The 26,339-nt window shown below is 36.2% G+C and overlaps 1 protein-coding gene across 2 annotated transcripts in view; it reads right to left on the reverse strand.

Moving 5' to 3' along the window:
• Positions 1-26,339, reverse strand: part of LOC150102163 (selenoprotein N-like) — an 82,523-nt gene that overhangs the window by 20,095 nt on the left and 36,089 nt on the right. For both annotated transcript variants that reach the window (XM_090399315.1, XM_090399314.1), the window contains exons 5-7: positions 21,338-21,573; positions 13,182-13,391; positions 5,159-5,334 (exon numbers count right to left, since the gene is read on the reverse strand). In XM_090399315.1, coding sequence (XP_090255441.1) covers positions 5,159-5,334; positions 13,182-13,391; positions 21,338-21,573 — 622 coding nt within the window. The remainder of the gene's footprint in view (positions 1-5,158; positions 5,335-13,181; positions 13,392-21,337; positions 21,574-26,339) is intronic.

Here is a 26,339-nt window from a genome sequence, read left to right on the forward strand (position 1 = left end):
CACCACCACTAGTATTTCTACAGACAATCAAAAACATCCATGCACAAGGTGGAATTCGAACCTGCAGCCTTTTGGTTAGAGAGCAGATAGGCTAACCACTAGGCCAACATTTAAAATTAAAATCAATGACCAATACTAGCAGATTAACTACAGAAATTGTGATGAAGATTAATTTGAAAATGTGGGTCAACATTTAAAAGTATATAAAGATAAAAATTAAACATCACTAAAACTTCTAGCATTTAAAATTAAAAATGTACTTTTTTATGTGGTTCTCGCCCCACGAAAGGTTATTAGTAAACCTATGGAAAGTTTGTACCGTGGGTGGGCTAAATATCTCCCCCTTTTATCTATTTCATATATTTTTTTTGTAATTTTATTCTGTTTTTACATAATCTGGAAATAATGCTCTAAAGATCAAACATGAAACTTTTTCAAGCCACTTCAGGCCTCCAATAAGCAGGGTTGTGGTCTCACACAGGGAAGATAATGGATGAAATAATAATGGATGGATGATTATGGGAAGATAATGGATGAAAACAGTCGATTAGTATCTCTGAAGAGGAGGCAGTTACTAATCTACTATTTAAAGGTGAGTCCCAAAGGAGTGAAAAGAGGGTAAAATTGTTCCGTTTCACAAAGGAAGTAAAACTAACGCTACGAGGTATAGGCTAATTTGTGTCCGGAGCGTGGTGAAATGTTTGAGAGTTAATGAGGACAAGGATACAGAACTGGACACAATTCGCTTAAGTGCTACAATGACAACGTATGAGTATCAGACAAGGGAGAAGCATATACAGAGGTATATTTATCATTATATAATTTTTACAGACATATCTCCATGGAGTCAGAAGTCTCATAGTGAGAGACTCATACTAATCATTATTCACCACACTCTTACATAACTTCCAGGGATGAACCTTCTAATTTTCTCTCTCTATTCATCTTGTATTAAAATTTTTCTTTTGTGTCAATCTTATAGAACCTCTTCAGTGACTTATAAGTTTCTGTCATATCCCATCATTTTTGGTCTCTCAACTAAACTTTACAACCTACATAGCTTCAATCTATTCTCATAATGAGTATTCTACAGAAATGCCATCAGCTTGGTCACTCATCTCTGGATCCTCTTCACCACCTTCTGATGCCCAAGAAACTCAGGTGACCAAATCTGTGAATAGTAGTCAAGATGTAGATAAATCATAACTTCATAAAGAGAGATAATAATTTCCTCCCTACCTTTAGTTTTCAGTGTGTTCTTCAACATCCAAGTTGAAGAACTTGGAGATATTTTACCAACGTTTGCAATATACCCATTTTCACACTCTATCCACTACCACCCCCAAATCCCTAGCCTCATCAATTTCCTGTATTCCAGTATACTATCAATGTAATACATAGTATGCAATCTTTTCATCCTGAAGTGCATAATCTTACATTCTGCAGGATAAATTGACAACAGTTATCTTTTGATCACATTGCAAATTTACTTAAAACATCCTACAGGATATCGACATCACCATTATCAACTATTCCCCTCCCCTCCCAACTTTTGCATCATGCAAACAACTGAATATCTTCCTTTAAATCATTCCCTATATCATTAGGTACAAATTAAAGAGTAGTGACTCTAGTAGAGAGCCTTGAGGCACTTTATTAGCCATCCTCATTCTCCTAGATTTCATTCCAGCACATACTAATCTCTGATGCTTGTCTGTTGGGTAATCCCCTATCAATGTCACCAACTTTACATCCATTTCCATTTGCTCCAATTAATGTTACAGTTTTCTATCTGACAGTCTGTCAATGCCTTTGCAAGGTTCACCAGTTTCATGGTGTAGCCATTTCCCTTATCCAATTCAGCTGTCTGCAAGCTGTATACAAGACGGTGTTCAAACCAGTTTTAACTTATGGATCTGAGAGCTGGGTCAGAAGTAAAACACTTGACCAAAGACTAGAGACTGCAGATATGAGAGTCCTGAGAAAAATTAGAGGTGTGAATAGATGGCATCAATGGCAATATCATATTAAAAACAAGGATATTAGGAAAGAACTTGACATTGTCAGCATCCAGGAATGCATTAGCAGAGCTAATCTCAGGTGGTATGCTCACTTAAACAGAATGGGCGAGGAAAGATTAGCAAAACAAGTGTTCTCTGCCAGGTTGGCAGGAAAACGACCCAGAGGAAGACCAAGATATAGGTGGACTGATACAGTACAAAGTGGCTTAGATGATAGAAATATAAGATCTAATAATGTTGGAGTCTTGACAAGTAACAGACTGATTTGGAGAAAAATTGTAGATAGGAAGTTAGTGATGATGTAAATTTTTCACGTAGTACTATCATATCCTGTACACTCCCTCGAGGGTACCTGGCAGGAATTTGATGATGATGATGATTTTGAATTAAGCTGTCACTATTATAAAATGTGATGCTGCCCACAATAGAATATCATATTTCTATCCACTCACCCCTAGATCTTAGCTTTAACCAATTTTCCCAATACTTTAACCACAACTCCTGAGATAATAATTGGTCTATAGACTGCTGACTATAGTAATACCATCATTGTTCCCTATATCCGAGGCACCTAAGAAAAAAAAATATCCAGTACTCCAAAAAAAAAAAAAAAAAGTATAATCTCTGCCATACCCTTATCTGAAGTTTGTTGCTCTTATCCACTCTCCTAAGTATCTTTCTTTCCTCTCTCTGTTCCAGGTGTTGACAAGGTTTCTTGTTCTTGCAAAGTATTATATTATGGTCAAACTGGGAGATCTGCTAACATCTGCCTAGAAGAACACAAGAAATACATCCACTGCCATAACTATGGTCAGTCAGGTCTAGCTGACCGTGCTTTAGATGCCTTGCATAAAAAAAAAAACACTATGCTTCACTGCAACAAATACAAACTTGAAAGACTCTTTAGAATTAGTAGCAGGTTTAAAAATCCAACTGAATCTCAATAAATATGGTTCCTAAACTTTTCAAGATTTTGGAAACTAATTCTTAGGCCTCCTGCCCAGCAGCTAAGGCTAGCCAACAGCAACCATAGGTGGTGCCCCCCCCCATAGGATTTTAGGCTTTTGGTCTCAACTTTTTTCCCCACTTACTGTTTTGTGCATTTCTGTGTATGTTTTTATAATTTTAATATTGCATCCCTGATGATGTGTCAGTGCCTGAGATAAAAAATATAGTTCAATTAAACTTGTGTTTAATTATTTGTGTGTGCTATATTCATTCCATTTAATTTTCATGGAGCCACTTTTATGTAATGGAAATATCTTATCCTCTTTCCACTCCTTTGGAACTGTGTCTGAGCTGACATCGTTAAACAATTCTATCAGAGACATTGCCAGTTCTCATGTACAAGGGTTGACATGCCATCCAGTCCCGTTACTGTATTCACACTGATATTTTTCAACATATTGAGAACCTCCGGTTTGTCTACATCAATTCTCACATTACTCTCTATCACATCAGGAACTATTTGTTCTGCTTCTGTCACATTTCTACCATCAGTAATGATTAAAGTTATTCTTCCATAATCATTCTTCTTCTTACTTGCTACTTAGTAAAAGGAAGCTAATTTTTCTCATAATCTGATTTACCCTTCCTTACCATACTAGTCACCTACACTTTATGCTGATCACCTTTCCTTATTTTTTTCATGATGTTTTCTTTTCTCATAGCTCTGCTTTATATCACTACTCACACACTCATCTAGTTGATCTATCCCACCCCCATCTGCTTTATCCTTTTGGGATTGGGATAATTTCTTATATCTGAACTTTTCTGTCACAATTTCATGAATGAAATTTCTGGGAATTCAAAAGAAAGTTCGGTAATTCGAAAATAACGATCCTCAAGAATTTTGGTGTTCACACTTTTCACCAGATTGCCTGTTGCTACATTTAGCCAGCTACTGTACTTTTTATTGTGAACATTGTTGTGCCTTTCTTTAAACAAATGACACCATTGACTAACCTTACTGTCACTCATTAAGCAATGTTCATAAACCTTATATAGTCGTTGTTTTCTACAGTACTATTGTTTTCCACCCACAAAAATTGAATCACACCATGAACCTCACAACTAGATTGATTTTTTTTTCACAGCCCTCATAAATTATTTGTAGACAAACAATAACGCAATGAAAGTAAAATGGTCACCAGCTAGCAAATGAGTCACTCTATGCTACCACAAATGTGCGACTCCTCTCCCATAGCTTATTTGACAGTAAATTCTGAATGGACCTTACTGCCTGGAACTGCCTAGTATTATATGTAAGCCTTTAGAGTATCTTTTGCTAAATAAACTCAGTAAAAATAACTTATAGTTCTTATAGTACAATTTTCCAGATAACTGCAGCCAAGAGGCTACTATCAACCTTGAGCAGAAATAAATACACTACCAGAATGAAGAATGGTGAATGTCAGCACATCACATAGATAATCCATCTAATAAAATGAGATATTTTTAATTAGAAAATGAATTAGACTAGAGTCTTCACTCTGCTGCTTGAAGTCCAATATGCACTAAACACAAATATGTGAGTCACTAGGAAAGATAAAGAAAACTCTACCAAGGCCATACACTCCTTGATCAAATCACTAGGATACTATATCAGTATTTTACAAAACAGGATTCTTCGTATCCCAAGTCTAAACTGCAAAGTATCACAAGCTTCCAATAACACGCACTACACTTAAGAGACTTCTAGTCCTCGATACACCACTACCTTTCTGACAGCTCAGCATACGAGTCTTTATTTTAATCAAAAGTGAAGGTGCCATGTACTAGATTCCTAAGTACTAGGAATGAGGAGAATTTAGCATTTTAACTGCAGTAGGTAAAGAAATATCATGCAACAAAATGACACACTTACTAATATAAAGAAAGCATAATAAAAAATATGTATGTACAGGATTTCTCAATTATCTGACCCTCAAACGAACCTTCAATTAACTGACCTCTGAATGGGTTAGTTACGTCAAATGACTTTTGGTACAGCAAAATGATTTCTGGTGTGTGTGTGTGTGTGTGCATACATACACATAGATAAAAATACATGCAAAAAATAGATACAGAATTTTTAAAATAGTTTTAAAATTACTGTACTTACAAACAAGAATTTTATAGTTTTCAATCATAATTACCCAGTCAGAGATGCATCAATGGTGTCATCCAGAAAGTCCAGCAATGTGTTTGCATTGATACTGTGAATTACAGTTCCATCTGGAAAAAGAATTAGAGATTCTACAGGAAAATTGTAATATCCAAGTAAATGATGAGCCATCTTAGCTTGTTCTGGATCTGCACTTTCTTTAAGAGCCTAAGAAATAAATATATTAAGTAATATATTGCTCATGTAGAGAATTATTATTTTTATATCAATTCCACACACACACACACACACACACACACACACACACACACACACACACACACACACACACACACGAGGTCACACACAACCCATAACAATGCCAGGTTGGAGGCAAGTAGTTAAGAAGAAAACGAAAACTTGGGGGTTGTATTTATTGAGGAAAATAGTATGAGGAAGGCTGTTATAAAGAACAGAGGTCGATGGTGAGTGGCTGCTCATGTTCTTATATGATTAGAGGAAAGTAGAAGAATGGTCATGGACTTGGTAGACAAAATGCATATAAGTGCAAATTCTGTATATAATCAAGAATTCTTATGGAGGATTTGGAGTGTGCCATCCCAAATGCGAGAACATTTAAAAATGAACATTCTAAGATTAGACAGATTTGGGATTTATGAAATGTCAGAAGATGAGCAGGAGAGAACTCTGCTTAGAATGAAAAAGAAGACAGTTTTTTTTCTTTTTTGGAGATGATGCTACGTTTATGTGACCTATGATGGTTTGAAGAATAATGTAGATATCATCCAGTATCTGGCTTTTTGTAAATGGACAGTTTGAAATTGTTATCTTGTCTCTTCACCAGGATGTCTAAGAAGTGCAGTTGTTTGTTATTTTATTATGATATCTACATTATTCTTCAAACCATCATAGGTCACATAAACATAGCATCATCCACATGTTGGGAAATAGAGTCTGCAAATTTGTCTCAAATGAAAACGAGGTTCAGAGAGAACTGTCTCAAATTTATACAACATTATCTCAAAATGGATATCCTCTAAACATTATCAACAAATTCCTGTATAAAGATAACCACTGACAACAAGAAACGGTCTCCCAGCAGGTTTCAACGGTCGCCATCCCCTTTATGGGTTTGGTTTCCACCAATATAGTGAGATCGTTAAAAGTTCATAACACCAGAGTTGCATTTAAACCAACTACTAGCATTAGACAGGTGTTAAGGTCTCCTAAGAATAGTGTTCCATTTTACAGTATTCAGGTGTGTATAATATTCCATGTACATGTGGCCTCTCCTACATTGGACAAACTTAAAGAAGCCTCGAAATCAGACAGAAAGAACATGTTGGAGATGTCAATCATAATAGGATGATCACCTCCGGTTTAGCGCATCACTTTTCAACTTCTAACCATTCTATAGATTGGGAAAATAGTTCTATGCCCTACATAGACGATGATTTCAGACACCAATTATTCAAAGAAGCAACAGTAGTCCTACGAACAGGCAGCAACCTCAACAGAAATCAAGGTGCCATATTGAATGAGACTTGAAAAAATTTATTCAATTCACTCAGTTTGACGGAACTACAGTACGCCAACAATCATATAACGCGTGCTCATGCAACGTGCGTTCAGGGCACAGACTAAAGATTTGCAATACATGCTGACATTGTCACGTGAACGTATCAACTTAGCTACCTTATAGTTACTAACAGTTTTGTATTCTTTATACTTTGTGCATTTATCATTTTTTGTGTTTACCATTCAAGCTTTGAGAAAGTTAGACAGTTGCTAGCGAAACTGGTAGGAGTTATTATATTATTATTATTATTATTATTATTTGACATCTCCAGGGAGTCCAAAGACTCATCGAGGGAGGGCACCTGATCTACACCCCTGTCTCCACCACTCAATCCACCAACTGACTGCAACTACGCCAACGCTATCTACTGCCGACAACCACCACTAGTATTTCAGAAGACAATCACAAACATCCATGCCCACGGTGTGATATAGTATGGTGATTCAATCTTAAAATTTGCACTTGCCAAGGGAGTCAGTACTTCTAGTTTCCCAGGGGAAAAAATAAAAGATATGATGAACGTAATTGAAAAACATAAGAAAAGTAAAAGAAATTGTAGTTCTGGTAGGAACTAATAATTTAAGTAGTGACAAATATAGCATGAGAGAGGATATGAAAGGTATGTGGAGTGTGTTTGATGGCAGAAAAGACTTGTATAAGAGAGATGGCCTGCTCTTTAATTCATTTGGCATCAGGAGCCTGGAAAATTATTTGCTGGGATGAGACATTTATTGGGGGGGGGGTGCTTAAGGGTCAAAGCTATATAACTGAGAGGAGACTTCCACATAGCCTTTAAAGGAATGCAGAGAACCGACTACGGTTTCTGACCTAACGTCCAATCTTCACCTTCTCGTGGTGCACTCTGTTAGGTATCTATTTGGATACTGAAGGAATGAGAATGGGCTGACAATTTGGGATTTAGCCGACCAAATTGTATTCTCATTGGCTTAAACCAAAATATTAAATGATGGTACAACATGCCAGAATTTCATGCCGGCAGGGGAGTCGCCCAGTTAAACAAGGCCCCCATTGTTTTCACCAGGGAACCAGTGCAAAAAACGAAAAGTCAGTTACTGGAACAAATCCTAAAACCCACCCCAACTGAATATCAACAGAGTTCAAGATTGGTACTATCGACATAAGAAGCATGAATGGCAAAGAAATGGAGCTAGCTGAGGAATTGCATAAGTACCAGATCGACATAATAGGGGTGACTGAAACAAAAAAGGCAAAAACTGGTGAGATCTTTCTGAGCAATAAATACAAAATGTTATATTCAGGCAATGAAAATCAAGGAAAAGGAGTAATAGCCATAGTATTCAACACTAAATACGAGGCTAATCTTCTTGAATGTCAGGCAGTCTGAAGTAGAGTGATGTGGGCAAATATCGGAATGGGGAACTGGACAATGAGACTTATTTGTGTCATGGTCCCACAAAAGTTCTACTAAGGTAGAAGTGGAGGAATTTTTTGAGGCTTTAGGGAAAGCAACTGACACAATGAAAAAGGAAAAGTTGGTCCTTGTTGGGGATCTAAATAGCAGAGTAGGAAATGATTGTCTGTCAGACATACAAAAATATATTGGGAAAATTTGGAGAAAAGAGCAAAGCTAATAAAAATGGCAAATACCTGTTGGATTTCTGCTCAGGACATGGACTGGTAATTACTAACACCATGTTCCAACATAAAAATGTGCACAAATTGACATGGAGAGAAGAGGCTAGGAATAAGAAAAGTCTCATTGACTATGTTATTGTTGATAGTGATGTTTTCTCCCTGGTGCAGGACACCAGAGTGTACAGAGAATTTGAAATTGGAAGTAATCACTATTTAGTCTTGAGCAGGATAAAATTAAATTTCATATTGAAAAGAATAAAATGTAAGAAAGTTTTAAAGCGAATAAAAGTTCAGCAGCTCTCAGATATGAACTGTAGACTAAAATACACAAAGATTATTGAAGAAAAAATGAAAGAGTTTGAGAACAGGAACCAAGCCTTGGAGATTCAGTGGCAAGCCTTGAAGGAAACCCTGATTGATTCAGCCAGAGAGGCATGTGGTGAGGTTGTCTGCAATGATAGAAAAATCAGACCTCCATGGTGGACACAAGACGTTAAAGAGGCAGTGAAGGAAAAGAAGAAAGCATATCAAAAGTTCCTGGCAAATAGCTCAGCTTGTGCTCTTAGACAATACAGACAAATGTAAGAAAGGTAAACTCTGTGTAAAACTAGCTAAACAGAAGTCATGGGAGGGCTTTGGTAAGAACATAGAAAATAAATATCAAGAAGGTGGCAAGATATTCTGGAGGTTGTTGAAGAAGCGCAGAAATGGAGGAAAGAGTGCTGCAAAAAGAAATAGAGATGATAAAGGTGACATGAAAGCTGGAGAAAAAGATATCCTTGAAGTATGAAGTAATTACTTCAAAAAATTACTAAATGAAACAAGCAGTGATGACAGCACAGTGGCAAAAAAACACTGATCAGGCTAGCAGTCAGGAATACATATCCATACTTGAAGTAGAAAAAGCCATCAAAAGCCTGAAATGTGGAAAGGTAGCAGGAGTAGATGATATTCAACCAGAAATGTCAAGTATGGAGGTATAAGAGTCTTACAGTGGCTGTACTGCATAGTTCAGAAGGCCTGGACAGAGGGAGGATGAATTCCAGATGATTGGAGTAGTGCTCTCATAGTACTCATATATATAAAAAGGGAAATAAAACTGAATGTGATTACAGAAGTATTTCTCTACTGAGTGTTCCTGGTAAGATTTACGCAAGTATACTTGAGAAATGATTGGGAATGATTGTGGAAGGGAAGCTTCCACAATCATTTGAATTCAGACCAAATAGAGGCTATCAGGATCAGATTTTCACTTTACGACAGATAGTTGAGAAATCATGGGAATATAACAAAGATCTGTATTTAAGTTTTGTAGATCTGGAAAAGGCATATGACAAAGTGCCAAGAGAGAAGCTATTCAAAATGCTACAGTTATATAGTCTCAATGGGGCATTATATCAAGCAATACTTAGTCTTTATTTGAGTTGTAAGTCAGCAGTTAGAATTGAAGGAACTACAGGAAGGTGGTTTAATCTTAGATCTGGTGTCAGACAAGGATGTACATTATCCCCTCTGTTATTCATTATCTATATGGATCACATTATGAAGGAAAGCGGTATTAAACATGATATCAAAATTGGAGATGTTAATGTCAGCTCTTTGCTTTATGCAGACTATGTTATACTTCTAAATAAATCTGCTACAAGTCTGCAAGATTCCCTGACTAAATTGAATAACTGTTGTAATAGATATGGTATGAAGGTCAGCATTAAAAAGCATATCAACAACAGAATCAACAAAGCTGGTATGGTAGGAAGTTAACTGAATAAATTTATATGGGATAAGAGAAAAATTAGCCAAAACACTAAATTAGCTGTATACAAGAACTGTTCAAACTAATTTTAACTTATGGATCTGAGAGCTGGGTCAGAAGTAAAACAGTTGACCAAAGACTAGAGACCGCAATATGAGAGTCCCGAGAAAGATTAGGGACATGAACAGATGGCATGAATGGCAATATCATATTAAAAACAAGGATATTAGGAAAGAACATGACATTGTCAGCATCCAGGAATGTATTAACAGAGGTAATCTCAAGTGGTATGGTTACTTAAAGAGAATGAAAGAGGTAAGATGAGCAAAAGAAGTGTTCTCTGCCAAGTTTGCAGGAAAAAGACCTAGAAGAAGACCAAGATATAGGTGGATTGATACAGTAAAAAGTGCCTTAGAAGACAGAAATATAAGCTCTGATAATATTGGAGTCTTGACAGGTAATAAACTGATTTGGAGGAAAATTGTAGATAGGAAGTTAGTAATGATGTAAATTTCTCATGTAGTACTATTGTATCCTGTATGCTTCTTGAGGATATATATCAGGAATTTGATGATGATGATGGGAGGAAACATAATGAAGAGTCGGGGTATACTAGATCATCAAGGAAGGAATGGAAAAAATGTGTCTGTGAAAGTTGGTATGCAAACCTGATAAAGATACGAGTGGCTTCAAACATGGTTATGTATCTTGTGAAGAGGTGGAAATATATGCTTTGGGTTCAGACATTTTGAGTATGTCTGAGGATGAAAAAGAGAAAGTTCTACAACAAGATCAAAAATGGATCTATTCTATGGTTGTTTGAAATGATCGTTAAAACCTAATTTTGGAAATTTCTTAAGGAGAGATTGCTGCAACAATCCCTACCGATCTTGATACATTCACCCATACAGTGGCAAGCCAACACATTGCTAGGATCAGCTTGTCTCCATATGTGTTCAGTTGGTGAATTCAATCACAAAAATTCGTAGAGCCTCTGTAGGTCAGTCGGTATAGACGAAGTCCTTTTGTTGGAAACACCTGGGTTCGATTCCTGTCAATGACGTGAGGAACTTTATTTGGTCTCTTTAGACTAAAATTGAGTTAGCTGGTCTCATACAGAGATAGAGGATTCCCCCCCCCCGGAAACTCAGGTTAAAAATCATGCATAATTGGAAGCTGGGAATGAATACTGTTAAGAAGGAAATGAGTTCAAGATTTTTCTCTCATGCAGTGAGTGATTAGAATGGGATTGCGATTGGATGTTGTGTGCGCTAGCAATGTGAATGAATTCAAGAACAAGTATGACAGCTGGTTTGTGTAGTGTAGTATGTGATCTTCCTTGATGAGTCAATGATTCCCTGGAGGTTTTTCTTAATAATAATATTTTCTTATAATGCCTTAGCACATTTGTTGAAAATTTAAGGTTTGGATAATGGGAGGGAATTCTGAATGGAGTGAAAAATTAAGATTTCCTCCCAGTAAGAATAATATCTGTGACTTGATCAGAGCAAGTTTTGCATCAAGAAAAGTAGAAAAGCATACAGAAAAAGATAAATAAAAGAAAGGATGAAGGGAAGTTCCAAATGTCATTCTACTTTCTCTGTAATGCTAAAGGACAAGATGCTAAAAATGGATAAGGGAAGGACTTTCCTTAGAAGAGGAAATTTTTACACCGGATTATGGTCTGAATTAGTAAATAAGATAGGTGATCGCTACAGTTAAGTATACTTGGAAAGAGATCTGGTTAAGAAACATCAAGAATGCTGGGAGAGCAGAGTGTTACCTGGTAACCGCATGATTTGTATTCAATCACTGCTTATTGCAAATATTTAATCTTTTACAGCTTGACTAACAGAATAGGAAAAGGGAAGACAGTAGGAGTGAGTGTGTGAGTAATATTAAAGTCACCAGAGTTTGGAGAGAGAGAGAGGGGGGAAGATAGCAGATGGATGTCACAGAATGGTGCAAGGAAGCCTTAAGCCAAACAATGTCAAAAAGAATTTTAAATTTGGTATTCTGGTATGAAATACAGGATTACACAAATGCCTCTGTGATTCCTGTTTTGTATGATTCTGAATATATTGTTATTTGGAAAATGAAGATTGTAAAGTGCTTTGATGTAGCTGAATTTTAATTTAAGCTTTTTACTAAAAACAGATTACAGTTTGTTTATCCCACAAATGTTGGTCAAGTGTGAAATGACTTGAAATGTGAAAGTGATTTACTGGTTGAATTTATTATGCTTTTATAGTTTTTTTTGTTTTGTTTTTTTGTGAGAGGTTTTCTATAATTATAGTAATATTTAATTATATGAATTTTCTTATCATGGTTGAAGAAGAGTTAATTACAAGACTAGTAACATGCAGTGGAGAAGATTCTGGACATGCCAGCAATGCACAAAGCACCTGGTCTCCTTGCATTAATATAGCTTTGCTAGTGCTCCCACCACATTCTACTTAGACACCATGCAGGCTTGGTTCTGAATGGGAGCAGGATCCTGCAATAGATGATCAGAAAGCCTCCCAATGCATTACCATTATACTGGTTTGATTCTATGTACCATCTACTGACCAGCTTGTGGAAGCACTTTAATGCTGCACCACTGGATGAAGGTAGTTCTGGATCTCCAGAGTAGAGTATTTGGTTGACCTTGAAGGTACTTACACTGCATATAAGGAATGTGTGTGTGTGGGGGGGGATACAAAACCCAGAACCTTACTCCGAGAATAAACATGAGATCAGCTACTTCAAACACCATCCAACTTATTATGCAAGATGGTGTTTCCTTGGGAAGTTCAGGTAATTTATCACCTACCAGATCTGGTTCCCCCCCCCCCAGTACTATGCAGGTATTCTTTTGCAGTAATAATAAATGATAAAACTTATTAAAATAAATATATTCAAGATATATATATTTTAATAAAAAGCAAACGCTGTTGACTTTTAGAAATTGCAAAAAAAAACAATTTATGCAAATATTTCATTCTAGTTCTCAAGGAACATATTACAGACTAACATATAGATTCTGATCAACAACTTTTTGCCAAATTGGTTTATTAGTTTTCTACATATATATTACAATATAAGAAAAAAAAAAGTAATTACCTGCAATTCTAAAACTAATGACCAAGAATTAATAAAATGCTGTTGTAATAACTGTATAACAGGTGGACTTGCAAGAGCTCCATCTCGCAAAGTCCTCCCTGAACCTCAGCAAGACTGATCATCCAATGCTCCCCAAAGAAATATTGTATGGACAAGTTTCTTTTCAACTTTTGCTCTGCTTAAGGCTTCTGTCAAATCATAATACTTTACCTGTAATATAAATATATATTACAATTTGTATCTCAACATTAAAAAAAAATAGATGGAGATACTTAAAAAACAAAATTTGCTTGAATCAGTAATTAATAATTTTGATTACAATTTTATTTCATTAGGGGAGAAAAATATATATGTGATATATATGGTAATCCATCAATGAAAGGTTGAGAACCTCTAACTAATCAGCATCACAGGCAGACAAAAGACTAGACATCCTACTATGAAGATGGAGCATTTTTTTTTAAATACTACTTCAATTTTTCCAATATAAAAGGTGTCAAATTGGGTAATGAAAATCATCTACCACCTAAAGATTTTACAAGAGTCCATAACACAAGTTGAATTAAAACCTCTCAGCATATCAGCAGCAAAGTACAAGAATTATCCACTAAAATCAGCATTACAGATTTAAAAAATATACATATATATATTTTTTTCAAGGAATTACAGAAGGCAGCAGACAGAAAAAAAAAAGGAAAAGTTGGTGCTTGTTGGAGATCTGAAAAAGTAGGAAATGATTACCAGAATATAGAAATCTTTTTGGTTTGAAAATTTTGAGAAAAGAGCTAATAATATCTAATAATATGTTTGACCACTATGGGTCAATGATGTGTAATATACAGGCTCTCCCAGTCAAGTCAACCCCATATTCTCATTGGCCTGTTTCTACTAAAGGGATTCTGGCAACAGTGAGTATTCCTGCTGCAAAGGGAATTCCTGCTGAAATTACTGCAACTGGACCTAGTGGTAGATCACTTTCATCGCCTGGTGAAATATCACCCCACTTTACTCACTGGGACTTGAAGTGGTTACTACCATGCTTGGTCCCTTGATGGATATCACTCACACTGTTACATGTCGGGGAAGCAGGGAGCAGGTCTTGCTTTAGTAACCAATCCAGTATCACCTCTATCGAAGATACAGTAGTGAAGCAGTTCTGCAGAATGGTCACCAGTTAGTGTATGGGAATGATCGAGATGCTAATGGCATTTTTTAGGAGGCTTCCTGATCAACTGGCACATAATCTCGCTGCTGGACACTGGGTGCTCTCTCTGTACAAGCATGTTCAAGTGTCTATTTTTCTCCCATTGCATGATCCTCTTCTCTTTTTCTCAACACATTTTGAAATATCGAATATGAAACTAAGCCTAAATAAGTATAGTGTCTCTCAGTAAAACTAAAAAGTAAACCTCCCATCAAAATCCCCGCCCTAAAAAAAATTACTCAAAAAATCTCACAAAAAAACCTTCATATTCACTTTACCAACATCCGTCGCATCAACAATAACTTAAATGACATGACATACATCATCACCTTCAGTCATTCAAGCCTGATGTTCTGTTTCTGATTGAACCTCAAATTTCTGCAAAATCAACCAGAGCTCACCTTAACTGTCCAAATTACACCCTTTATGACTGCTTCCACCATAAAGGAAGTGCTTGTGCCTTTGTGCATTCTGATATTTCTTGCCACAACTATGAGAATTCAGTGAACAATTAGGAGAGAGAAAGAACAGACTGCATAAATGTCACAATCGTTTTAAAAGCAAGGATATTATGAATGAACTTTGCACTGTTAGCATGGTTATTTAAACAGAATGGATGCAAAAAACCTTTTTTTTTTTTACTCAGGATGAGAAAAAGGCCAAGATTTAGGTGGATTTGATTACAGCAAGAAGTTCCTTGGAAAACTGAAATATAACATCTGACAATATTTGAGTTCTGAGAGATAAAGATTAATTTGGAGGAAAATTGTCAATAAAAAAATTAATCCAGAAAGACCTGGGTTCGATTCGCGTCTGTGACGTGAGGAACCTTTTTCTGGTCTCTTTCGACTAAAGGTGAGTTAGCCGGTCTCATACAGAGGTAGGGGATTTTTTGTCCCCAAGAACACACATGGATTACAGTCATGAATATATCCCAGCCATATGCCAGTCCTGAGCGTGGAAAAAAATGGGGGGGGGGGAAGCAATGGTGAACTACCCTGTAAAAATCTCACCAGGAATACTTTGTGGGCAATGCTCACAGAGTCACCTACAGTCAGAAACGACTGAAAGGGAAAATCAGATCAGAGAGAATAATGTAAACTTTTGATGTAGTACTATCATCACATCCTGTTCACTCCTGAGGATATATATCAGGAATTTGATGCCACATGGAGACTGCTTGCTGAACAATTTAAGTGTTATTTGCTGCTAGTTTCATGTTACAGGACACTTTTCAGGCAGGTGAAATAAAAAAATGAAGTTGATATCACCTTAGCTGTGTTTTGCAAGAAACAAGCTAATGGTATGAGTAATACAGAATATTTGAAATAGATTAAGAATGTTGCATGCACGAGTCATAATGTATTACGATGACCAGCAATACGGTTTTTGATAAAAGTGACAAACCTGATGTAGGATTATGTCTTGTTTCTTGTTACATCGATTAAGGTATTTAATATTTCTGCTGATTCTTTGAACATTTTGTTGAAGAAATTGTAATCACTATAGGCTATTTTAGTACAATACCACAGTATTTGATTTTTCTTCTGTTGTTTCTAGTCCTGATTTATGCACACTATTTTTTTTTCCTCCATAGTTTTGGTGTGTTCTGACATGCATATATCTTCTTACCAGGCTTTTTGTCTCACTTAGAAATTCCACATAAACAATAATCTTTGGTATTCCTGTTTTTTTTTTTTTTTTTTTTTTTTTTTTGAATGGTGGTAAAAAGGAAATATTGTTGGAAGACAAAGGTGACTTGAGATATTGCTTACCAGGGAGAATGCCACTTTTATGTGAGATATTTCTTGATGCAATATCTCTTTTAGGATGATGTTCTCTACCATTTTTTTAATTATAATAATTTTCTGAAAGAATAAGAATGAAGTATTTGAGTACTTGGCTTCTTTTCTCATGTCTCATTGGGTATTTATAATACCAATATTTTGTGATGGATTGTGATAGAACATTACCTAAAGGGATCTTCCTGAGTGCCTTGGTTTTCTGTAGACTGAATGGCTAATCTTATTCTGTTCAGAGACCTCTAGGAGAGTGTTTTAAAAACGGCAGAGATCTACTGTTTTGTAATTTGATAGTGAACTTTGTGGGGATGAATTACATGATTTGTAAAGTCTTGTAATTATATTGTTGAGCCAAACCATATTATAAATACATCATCCACATAAAACAGCCACTTTAGGTTGTATCTATGGCCTTCCCCCACTACCAGGCCTATTTTTCAAATGATATCATAAACAATAAATTAAAGATGCCAAGAAATTATATTCTTGGTTTCATCCTTTATCCAAGTGTAAGCAAACAAAGTTTGCATGTGAAGTATCTTAATGACTGGGCTACTTGTGTGTATATATATATATAGAGAGAGAGAGAGAGAGGCTAATGACTTCATATCAATTGCCTTAGCATCCCATAATGCAAGGCACATATCCTTACAGACATGTATAATGTTAAGCATTATGGAAGAGCTACTACCCAGATTAGTTTCTTATAAATATAATTTCTTGGCATCTTTAATTTATAGTATAACCAAGTGAAAAAACTTTTGACATCTATAAATCCAGAGTATTTTAGTAATAAGGTGTGACACCTGACACCTTTTGACTACTTCTATAGGAAATATATGACTTCTACATTACTTCAACCTTCGTATCTCTTCTTGGGTCTGGCTCCCACAGATAAGACCTCAATAAAACATCTGAAGTTACCACAGCTTATAAAGAGTGCCAGACAAGAAAATCCCCAGGACCTGATGGTCTAGGTATAGAACTTTACACAAGGCCTGGGATTTTTTCTTCCCATTCTAGTATATTGTTTAATTCTTTTCTTTCAACAGGATACATACCAAATGAATTTAAAGCAAGCCATACCATCCTCAATCTAAAACTAATAGAAATCACACCATAATCAGCAGCTGGAGCCCTATTTCTCTATCTAATACCAACTACAAGATACTTTTCCGTATTATCCATAACAGGCTCAAAGGGAATGAGATACATAATTAAAAACATACAGGTGTATGGAGTTCCAGTGGGTTTCCTATTAGATCATGGGGAAGAGAATTTGACAATCAAAAATATTAGCTCAAAAAATTACCAATAGGAGAAATATTCAGGAGAAAATTACATTAATGTGAACTGGATAGTATTTGATTATGAAATGATTCAGAGTCAATGACAAACGAAGTTATTCAATGATGTTTATTTTGATCATTTCATAAAATAATGTGATACAAAAAACATATCACATGGAGCTGACGTGTTGCAAGGAGATCTGGATGATTAATGAAGGCCATATGCAATGTGTTTGCCTTTGTGCAAAACCAATAGATAATACTGCCATACAGAATGATCTACAGTGAAACTCAACTGATATATCGAAAGGTTTTACACATGATGTGTGATTTTGTCTTTCAAACAAAATCACACATTTCACTTTGAGGTAACCGCAAAGTCACAGGGAAGGTATGGTGAACACGGTAGAAATTTCATAGAAATTAGGTGACTGATTACTCTATCCTCTGTGATATGCTGATGCAATAACTGTTGAAAACTTAACATCCTATTTGGGAAGGTGCTCCATCTTGCATTAACATGGAAAATTTACTGGTTAATTGTTTTTTTAAATGTCATAAAGAGACATTTCAGATGTCCAAAAGCTAAGAATAAATTACATTTTTACCTGTATATGAAAACATTTTCATGACTTACAGCCAAATGTGAACATAAATTTATTGCCAGCATACTAATAAATTATCTTACACCAAAATTGTGTCATAAATTTTATACAAATGAAACTGTAATACGTTTTTGGTAAAAGTTACAAATTTCGTAAGGATGCAGTTAAGGAATTAATGTATAGTGCTTACAGAAAACTATGCGGAGAGACATTTCGGTATGGTTTATGTCCAACTCAAATTGCAATGCAGCTCTCACGATGTCGTACTGTGCTTAGCACCAAGTGATTCAGGAGATCTTGAGGCAAACTGGTCCACTCCTCTTCATAGCAAGAATAAAGCCTTGTTTGTTTTCTGGAGAGAAATTTGAAAAAGCAATGTGTCTCTTCATTGCATCTTAAATGTGTTATATGGGGTTGGGATCTGAGGAACATGCTGCCCACTCAATTCGATTAATATTCTCAGTCTCCAGAAGTATCTCCACTGTCACATACATGTCATATGGCATTGTTATCTATATCATGAATTCTTTGCCTACAGCATCATGGAAGAATTGAACATGACATTGAAGAACTTCCTTGCAATATTGTTCATCAGTCATAGCCATGTTTCCAGCACTTGCAGCTTGGTGTGTGTGTCCATTAAGCATAATGTCTCCCACACCATGACTCCAGCACCATCATATCTATTCATAATATTCTCACAATGGAAAGCAGTACCACTTTCACGTCAGGTCAAGTGTCATCTAGAATTGGAGGAAAGACTAAAATAACTCATCTGTAAAAAAGTACATTAGCCCATTGGCATCTTGTCTAATTTTTATGGATACAACACTGAAAACATGCTCTATGATGAGATGTGGATAAAGAAATACAGACTACAGGCCTTCAGAGAAATATAGGCCTACTTGTCGCAGATGTCTTGCCACAGTTTGTCGAGATATCCACGTATCCAGCTTGAATGAAGCCAACTTGTAAGGTGACCTGCCATCGTGCGTCGATTACGTTTTGCTGTTATAACCAAAAATCTGTCTTCATGCTCCGTGGTAAAGTGAGGAAGACCTCTTAGCAATTGTCTGGAAGACATTCCATTGGTTTAAAATGATGCCCAGAGCCTGGATATAATGGCATGTGAAATTCCAAATTCTCTGGCAATATCAGTAATTCTGCAGCCTTCTTCAAGCTTTTCAATAATTATTTCTCTCGTGAAATAATCTAGTGACATCTTTGAGACAATATAAGACATCCAAGTTTGCAACTTTATTCCTTCAAACACAATTTGAGTGCTACTGTAATATTTATTTTTTTCTCTTCTAACGTCATGGTTTATGATCTTAATCCTGACTTATTCCCTCGTATAATTTTCTTAGCCTAATTTAAATAAAAGTTCTTTGCTCGATGCATCAAGTTAATATACTATAATTCCTATGCAGTCTCAATATTTAATCTGGGCCGTTAAACTTTCTTAAGAGTAGTGCATGTGGAGATTGAAGACAAAGGGATTGCCGTTGGATAGCGCCAATTCCTTTGTTTCAGTGCTGGTGCCAGTTCCTTTTCAGATTCAGAGAAAATTTCTATTATATTGCGCCACCCTAAATCTTAGACTATTGAACAATGCAAAATCAAGGAACTAGAACACAGTTTAGTACACTGTCTAATATCTCTTAAGACTGTCGTTAAACTCTAAATTCATCAAATAACTAAAATTCATTTCACAGTCGTAGCCTCCCTTGTATTTTACCTCGTGCCTTGGTTCTAACTTAATGAGCGGTGAAATAGAAAGGAAATCAGGCAAGACATCAATACTAAAGAAAAACATTTAATTACAAAATTAGACAATTTACACTTTATGAACAAACTCTGTCATCTACCTTTAGGGAATGAGTATACTCAACTAAAATTTTTAATTCTCCCGTAATATGTTAAAACATTATTTCAAGTAGGAAATTCTATCAAAGGTCAATTATCCATTTTACACATAACAATGCTAAAGGTCATTAACATATTCAATAACAGAGTTATCTCAACGAGCTTCCACACAATTCCTCCACCTAAAACTTAAAGTTCCTCTACTTCCTTTAGCATAATCTCTAAAGTCCTTTCATTAATCGAAACATTATAAACCTAAAGTCCTTTTTACAATTACAGGTTGTTCCTCTCAATACAATTATATAACAGATCAAAATTCTACATTACCGAAGGCTGGGGAATAATTCGACCTTCACATACATCTCGACAGAACTTTGTTTCCTTGATCCTTCTCTTAATTGATTTCATCTGCACTATTTGACTGATGGACTTGGACTAGACACATCTCTGCCAAAAGGTAAATCTGGCTCGCTGCTCTCAGGTCGACTGTCTTAGCATGGCGTATCGATCTCCATGGTGATCGGGATCTCCAATCCGCTGGGCTACTCGCTGACCTTCCATAGACACTTCCACATGCTCCAACGACCTCTTTCACGATGACCACTCCAATTCAAAGGGAAGAGAAAAAAAAAGTCCTGAACTAGTGCCACTACACTTTTTAAATCATGCACCCAACGTTTCCTTCCTATGTCATCCTGCTCTCTCCCTTTTCCCACGACACCTTACTTTTTCCAGCACCTAGCGCCACACTCTCCTCTAGCGTGCTTTATGGAGGTAACCCACGTGCGTGTCTTACTTGGTGCATGTGTTTAGTTTCAGGCCATTACTAGCTAATCCGATTATCTTTCTCCTGGCAGTACACAAGTATTTGCACAAAATCCACATAGTTTAAACATTAGAAAATTTACAATAATTATTTGCAACATGATGCATAGACCACAAGTTTTACATAAATTACTAATGTTGCTTATAAATTATAATTAGCTTTATTTCTTCTGATATTACCAATAATGGCCCCAGAATGTTATTGTATGTTAAATCTGAATGAAACATAAATGGATTTAATTTCAGTTTCATTCAGAAATTAACACTACCACATGACCACTTTGTGAGCAATTTGAAAATCTGAATGTGTACCCACTTTCTACTCGAAATCAACAGTTATAAAAATTGCCACAAGCTGATTCATCTGAATTTGCAGTTGTAATCTTCAGAAATAGTGTTCATCTAAGGATGAACACTATTTCTGGACACCAGTGTATTTAAAGAAGAGGAACTATTTTAGAATTGTGCACTCTCTCCAAGTTTTACAGTGCTGATTTTATCCTTGTTACAAATCTATGTTTAACTTATATTCCAAAATAAGTAACAGAGTAACATACAACATTACCTCCTTAAATGGATACATTTTTTTGTCTGCAATATCAATGGCATCATTTAATGATATTTCTTTGGTCCACTCAAGCACTGAGAATGTGGCTTCATAACCAGGAATACTAGGTAAATACTCATCCTTGCTATCAGCATTCGTGGATGGGCTGGAAGACTTTAATTCCATACATGGGACAAAGCCGATATCAACTTCCATATTTTCTTTTCCATGTGGCTCATTCAACCATTCCATATCTGAAAAAAAATATATATATAAAACATTAAAACATACTGCAAGAGTGAAAAATTATGTATTAATAATTGTTTCTAATATACAGTTCCATTATTACTCCATTATAATGAAAAATTAAACTAATCTAAAAATGCTTTGCAATTCAGAAGCTATTTATATTGCCAACAAAATATTATTATTTTTTATTTTATTATTAAGACTTCCAGGGAGGCCATACTATTTGCATCAGCTGTCATACCTGTTCTTGAATTCATTCATAATATTTGCACGCACACAGCATCCAATGGCAATTCATTCCAATCACACGCTACTCTATGAGAGAAAAATCTAGCCCTAACCACCCCCTTCCTTCTTGACAGCATTCATTCTCAACTTCCATGGATGCCCTCACATCCATTCCCCACCCTCCATGAAATGAAAAATTACATCATCATCAAATTCCTGATATGTATCCTCAAAGGGGTGTACAGAGTATGATAGTACTACATGAAAAAGTTACATCATTACTAACTTCCTATCTACAATTTTCCTCCAAATCAGTCTGTTACTTATCAAGACTTCAACATTATCAGATCTTATATTTATCTTCTAAGGCACTTTTTAATGTATCAATCCACCTATATCTTGCTCTTCCTCTGGGTCTTTTTCCTGCCAACCTGGCAGAGAACACTTGTTTTGCTAATCTTTCCTCTCCCATTCTGTTAAGTGACCATAATACCTGACATTAGCTCTGCTAAATGAAAAATAACATCCACTGAAATTCTGTATCACCCTTTCAGAAGTTTGTAAGTCTCAATCATATCACCAATCTTTCTCCTGTTTGCTAATGTCTGCAGCCTAAAAATTTTCTATCTGTCTTCATAATCTGTATTCTACAATGCTGATATCATTTTGGACACTCTCTCCACTGTATCAGAATCACAACAGAAACCAGGAGACCAGACTTACACACAATAGTTCAAGTAGGGTCTTATCAAAGCCTTGTAAAGAAGATATCCTCATCTTTACATGTCAAAGTTCATTTCAGTATTGCAATATTTTTTGAGTTATATTTGCAAACTTTGCTAGCTCCTGAACTTCAACTTCCTATCTACTAACACTCCAGGATCCCAAGCCTGACCAGTTTCTTCAATCATAATCTCACTAATATAATATGACATTTGCCAAAGTGCATGGCTTAATATTTACTGACATCCATTTTCTCATGCCACAATTCCAGCCTGTTCAAATTATTTCTGCAGCCACATTCCTGATTACCTTGCCTATAATAGCTGTATGTCAAATCCTTCCCAAGTCCTTAGTCCATTGTTATTCAACGTATAGACTGAATAACAATGGACCAAGGATTGATCTTTATGGTGCACAACCACCATCATCATATTCCTGACATGTACCCTCAAGGGGTGTACAGGATATGATAGTACTACATGAAAAATTTATATCATTACTTACTTCCTATCTACAGTTTTCCTCCAAATCAGTCTGTTACTTGTCAAGACTCCAACATTATCAGATCTTATATTTCTATTGTCTAAGGCACTTTGTACCGTATCAATCCACCTATATCTTGGTCTTCCTCTGGGTCGTTTTCCTGCCAACCTGGCAAGGAACACTTGTTTTGCTAATCTTTCTTCACCCATTCTGTTTAAGTGACCATACCACCTGAGATTAGCTCTGCTAACGCATTCCTGGATGCTGACAATGTCAAGTTCTTTCCTAATATCCTCATTTTTAATATGATATTGCCATTGATGCCATCTGTTCACACCTCTAATCTTTCTCAGGACTCTAATATCTGCAGTTTCTAGTCTTTGGTCAAGTGTTTTACTTCTGACCCAGATCTGAGATTCATAAGTTAAAACTGGTTTCAATACTTTCTTGTATACAGCTAATTTAGTGTTCCGACTAATTTCTCTCTTATTTCATATGAATTTATTCAATTGACTGCGTACCATACCAGCTATGTTGATTCTGCTGTTTATTTCCATATTTAATTTACCATCTTAAGTAAAAAACGTGCCTAAGTAGCTGAAATGTTTTACTTGTTCCACAGGTTCCCATTTTAACAACACAGTTGACATTTTCAACAATTCTGCCTATTTTCATTGTCTTTGTCTTAATATTGCTGACCTTCATAACATATCTATTATAACAGCTATTCAATTTAGTCAGAGAATCTTGCAGACTTGTAGCAGATTTATTTAGAAGTATAACATCATCCAGATAAAGCAAAGAGCTGACATTAACATCTCCAATTTTGATATCATGTTTAATACCACTTTCCTTCATAATGTGATCCATATAGAAAATGAATAACAGAGGGAATAATGTACATCCTTGTCTCACACCAGATTTAACATTAAACAATCTTCCTCTACTTCCTTCAATTCTAACTGCTAACTTACGACTCAAATAAAGACTAAGTATTGCTTGATATAATGCCCCATTGACACCATATAACTGTGGCGTATTGAATAGCTTCTCTCTTGGCACCTTGTCATATGCCTTTTTCAGATCGACAAAACTTAAATACAGATCTTTGTTTGCTTTCTCAACTGTTTGTCGTAAAGTGAAGATCTGATCCTGACAGCCTCTATTTGGCCTGAATCCAGCTTGTTCTTCACCAAGCTTTTCTTCTACAATTCTTCTTAACCTTTTCTCAAGTATACTTGCATAGATTTTGCCAGGAACACTCAGTAGGGAAGTACCTCTATAATTCTCACATTCAGTTTTATTTCTCTTTTTATATATGGGTACTATGAGAGCTCTACTTCAGTCATTGGGAATTTGTCCCTCTGTCCAGGCTTTCTGAACTATGCAGTGCAGCCACTGTAAGACTTTGATGGCTTTTTCAACTTCAAATATGGATATGTATGCCCCTATTCCTGACTGTATGCCTGTCGAGTGTTTTTTACCACTGTGTTCTCACTGCTTGTTTCATTTAGCAATTTTTCGAAGTAATTACTTCATACTTCAAGGATATATTTTTCTCCTGTTTTCATGTCACCTTTATCATCTCTAGATCCTTTTACAACATTCTTTCCTCCATTTCTAAGCTTCTTCATGTTGGAGGCTTAATGGATTTTTTACAACACTCAAAAAGAATTAAAATAGAATTTAATACTTCCTATATTTCGTCCTAGTCACTAGGACATCTACAGGGATTACAAAAACAATTAATGTAACATATACACAAATAACAAACAATACTAAGCCCAACCACGTGGGTGACACTAAAGTCCTATCTAGGTAGAGCGCCCTCTAAGGGCAGTAGTAGGTGGCCTGGAATGTAAGGTGGGAACTCTGGTGATGAGTGTTTCCCAAATCTTCAGAAGCTTAATGCAACCGTATTTATTGAGATTTGGTTGGTTTTTGAGAGCTGCTGCTGCTTCTAAGAAAAGTCTCTCTTTCTTGAATTTGCTGTGGTGGAGCATGGTGGTTTTCTTGCATGATACCCTGTGAGTGGTGTCCAAAACATGGCCAGCCAAGCCTGAATGGCCATAGTTGTGTTTGAAGATGTAAAACTTGTGTTCCTCTAGACGGATGGATGCTGATCTGCCTGTCTGTCCAAAGTACGCCAGCTTACAGGAACAGGGTACTTTGTAAACTCCAGGCAGAGAGAGAGAGAGAGGAGGGAGCTGATCTTTCGTAGAACGGATAAGGGTAGCAAGTTTGCGGTGGGGTTTATATGCTGTGTGTAGGTTGTACTGTTTTAGTATCTTGGCTATTTTTTCAGATGTGCCACGGATGTAGGGTATGGTTATGGCATTTTTAAAATCTTGTTGACGAGAAGGACGGGGAATGGGGGAGGAGTTGATCATTCGCTGTGTTCCTCTAGACGGATGGATTGGAGCATCCATCCGTCTAGAGGAACACAAGTCTTACATCTTCAAACACAACTATGGCCATTCAGGCTTGGCTGACCATGTTTTGGACACCACCCACAGGGTATCATGGAAGAAAACCACCATGCTCCACCACAGCAAATTCAAGAAAGAGAGACTTTTCTTAGAAGCAGCAGCAGCTCTCAAAAACCAACCAAATCTCAATAAATACGGTTGCATTAAGCTTCTGAAGATTTGGGAAACACTCATCACCAGAGTTCCCACCTTACATTCCAGGCCACCTACTACTGCCCTTAGAGGGCGCTCTACCTAGATAGGACTTTAGTGTCACCCACATGGTTGGGCTTAGTATTGTTTGTTATTTGTGTATATGTTACATTAATTGTGTTTATAATCCCCGTAGATGTCCTAGTGACTAGGACGAAATAAAAAGAATTAAAATAGAATTTAATACTTCCTATGAGTGTTGTAAAAAATCCATTAAGCCTCCAACATGATGTCCTCACAGCACTTAAGCCTCTACACACGTATTCTAAGCTTCTTCAACAACCTCCAGAATATCCTACCGCCTTCTTGATATTTATTTTCTATGTTCTTACCAAAGTCCTCCCATGACTTTTGTTTAGCTAGTTATGACTTATTTGCCAGGAACTTTTGATATGCTTTCTTCATTTCCTTCACTGCCTCTTTAACTTCTTGTGTACACCATGGAGTTCTGATTTTTCTATCCTTGCAGACAACCTCACCACATGCCTCTCTGGCTGAATCAATCAGGGTTTCCTTCAAGGCTTGCCACTGAATCTCCAAGGTTTGGTTCCTGTTTTCAAACTCTTTCATTTTTTCTTCAATAATCTTTGTGTATTGTAGTCTACAGTTCACATCTGAGAGCTGCTGAACTTTTATTCACTTTAAAACTTTCTTAC

This window comes from Typopeltis vanoorti, chromosome 10 (genome assembly GCF_054136105.1).
Source record: "Typopeltis vanoorti isolate ZY-2024b chromosome 10, IOZ_Tvanoo_1.0, whole genome shotgun sequence".
Taxonomy (NCBI): Eukaryota; Metazoa; Arthropoda; class Arachnida; order Uropygi; family Thelyphonidae; genus Typopeltis; species Typopeltis vanoorti.